The 2,144-nt window shown below is 42.7% G+C and overlaps 1 protein-coding gene across 1 annotated transcript; it reads left to right on the top strand.

Moving 5' to 3' along the window:
- The first annotated feature begins 718 nt into the window (after nt 1–718).
- LOC142864862 (large ribosomal subunit protein eL29-like) lies at nt 719–1,410 on the top strand. Its single transcript, XM_075998315.1, has one exon. It carries the CDS (start codon nt 799–801, stop codon nt 1,276–1,278), a length of 480 nt encoding a protein of 159 aa, XP_075854430.1. The 5' UTR covers nt 719–798; the 3' UTR covers nt 1,279–1,410.
- The last annotated feature ends 734 nt before the right edge of the window (nt 1,411–2,144 follow it).

A 2,144-nucleotide genomic window follows, 5' to 3' on the forward strand; every position in this document is an offset into this window, starting at 1 on the left:
TGGAAATTAGAAAAATAATAGATTGCTCATAAAGCTACCCAGGAACACAGAAAAATCGGTCATGGTAGAAATTTTAACCGTGAAAAGTGATGCAATTAAATATAATTGGACACTCACTCCGAACAGCAAGATGATATTCAGGATAATCAAGAGTAGATTCAGAATTGGAAAGAAAAAATTGAAGAAAGCATCATCAACAGTCATATTTTTTAAAATGTAGTCAGCCAGTGCACATTATGACTTTCAAGTAAAATGGCTTTAACAGTTTCATTTGGCCCATAAATGAAATCTTTTTGTTCCCCAAATCTCTGTGGTATCTCAGGACTTCCAGAAGTCATTTGTGCTCTTTAGAACAAAGGGCTGTTAAACTCAGGCTTGAAATGCTCACAATAGTATATTGAAATACCTCCGGTTTTCATTTATTCATCATCTCAACTCTCTCTAATACATTCCTACTATGAGCCACTCTGAGCTATAGGGAATATAAAAGTGTATGATCCTTGCCAAGGTATGATTGCTTAAATTAACATGTTTTGAGAGGTTCGTGGAGAGTGCTAGGTAATCCCAGAAAGAAAGCCACTAACTTCATGAAATTATTAGGGAATCTAGATTGACCCAAATCTTGTCAAATGAGTAGAAATCTGCTATGTAGAAAAGGGGTAAAGGAGCCTCGGGCGTTGGGGGAGCATTTCCAGTAGTACCTTCCGGCGGCGGCGGCCCTATTTCCTGTGGTGCACCGCGGCCTTTCCTTCTCTTCCGGTCCCAGGCTCTTCGGCGGACGTGTGTTACGGTGTAGACATGGCCAAGTCCAAAAACCACACCACACACAACCAGTCCCGAAAGTGGCACAGAAATGGCATCAAGAAACCCCGATCACAAAGATACGAATCTCTTAAGGGGGTGGACCCCAAGTTCCTGAGGAACATGTGCTTTGCCAAGAAGCACAACAAGAAGGGCCTGAAGAAGATGCAGGCCAACAACGCCAAGGCCATGAGTGCACGTGCTGAAGCTATCAAGACCCTTGTAAAGCCCAAGGAGGTTAAGGCTAAGATCCCAAAGGGCATGAGCCGCAAGCTCAGTCGACTTGCCTACATTGCCCACCCCAAGCTTGGGAAGCGTGTTCGCGCGCGCATTGCCAAGGGTCTCAGGCTCTGCCGGCCAAAGGCCAAGAATCAAACCAAGGCCCAGTCCGCGGCTTCAGCCACAGCACCAGCTTCAGTTCCAGCCCCAGCTCAGGCTCCCAAAGGTGCCCAGGCCCCCGCAAAGGCTCCAGAGTAGAAGTCTCTGTCTGCCAACATGAGGACAGAAGGACTGGTGTGACCCCTGGGCTGCTGTCTGCATGGGGCTGGGGTCCTCCTGTTCTATTTGTACAAATAAACCTGAGGCAGGAAAAAAAAAAAAAAAAGAAAAGGGGTAAAGGAAATTCATGTCGGAAAGATCAAGAGAGGAGAGAAAAATAGCGCAAAAACTCTTACCTCTTTTTGTTAAACCATCCAACAAGAAACATTACACTGCATGAGTGCATATTTCAAGACAAATACTGCTTATTTAAACGCACACATGGCAGCTTTGATGATTGTACATTATATGCTCTTAAATAAGGAGGGGAAATTCTCTCACGGTTTCCCTCAGAAACCCAAGCTATACATACATGCTCTCTAGACCTATTAAAGAAGTTGTAACATGCTACCTAAATCCTCTGCTGTCCACATGATGTGAAAAAAGTTGATGATAAAATAAATCCATTGTTTGAAATTTTTGCAAGAAGTTATGTACTGTTTTTCAAAGCCAACATAAACTTTGAGAGTAAAGTGTATTTGCTAAGAACTAAGACTCTGGAGCCAGACTGCCTAGATTTGCATCCAGGCTGTGACATTTAGTAGCTTTGGGAAGTTGAGCAAATTTCTTTAGTCATCTGAGCCTCAGTGTACTCATCTACATGATGGGAATAATAATGCTACCATGTCTAAAGGTTGCTGTGAAGAGTTAACATGATAATGCTTATTAGTAATCTGCATAGTTCCTGGCATTGAGTAAGCATTCAGTGGTTTAGTTACAATTGCAATTTATGTAATTAAAGCATAATCAAGAGTCACACACATACACATATATACATGGACTCTCAGCGGAAGAGGAAAAAAATC

Source organism: Microcebus murinus, chromosome 27, assembly GCF_040939455.1.
Source record: "Microcebus murinus isolate Inina chromosome 27, M.murinus_Inina_mat1.0, whole genome shotgun sequence".
In the NCBI taxonomy this organism is placed as follows: domain Eukaryota; kingdom Metazoa; phylum Chordata; class Mammalia; order Primates; family Cheirogaleidae; genus Microcebus; species Microcebus murinus.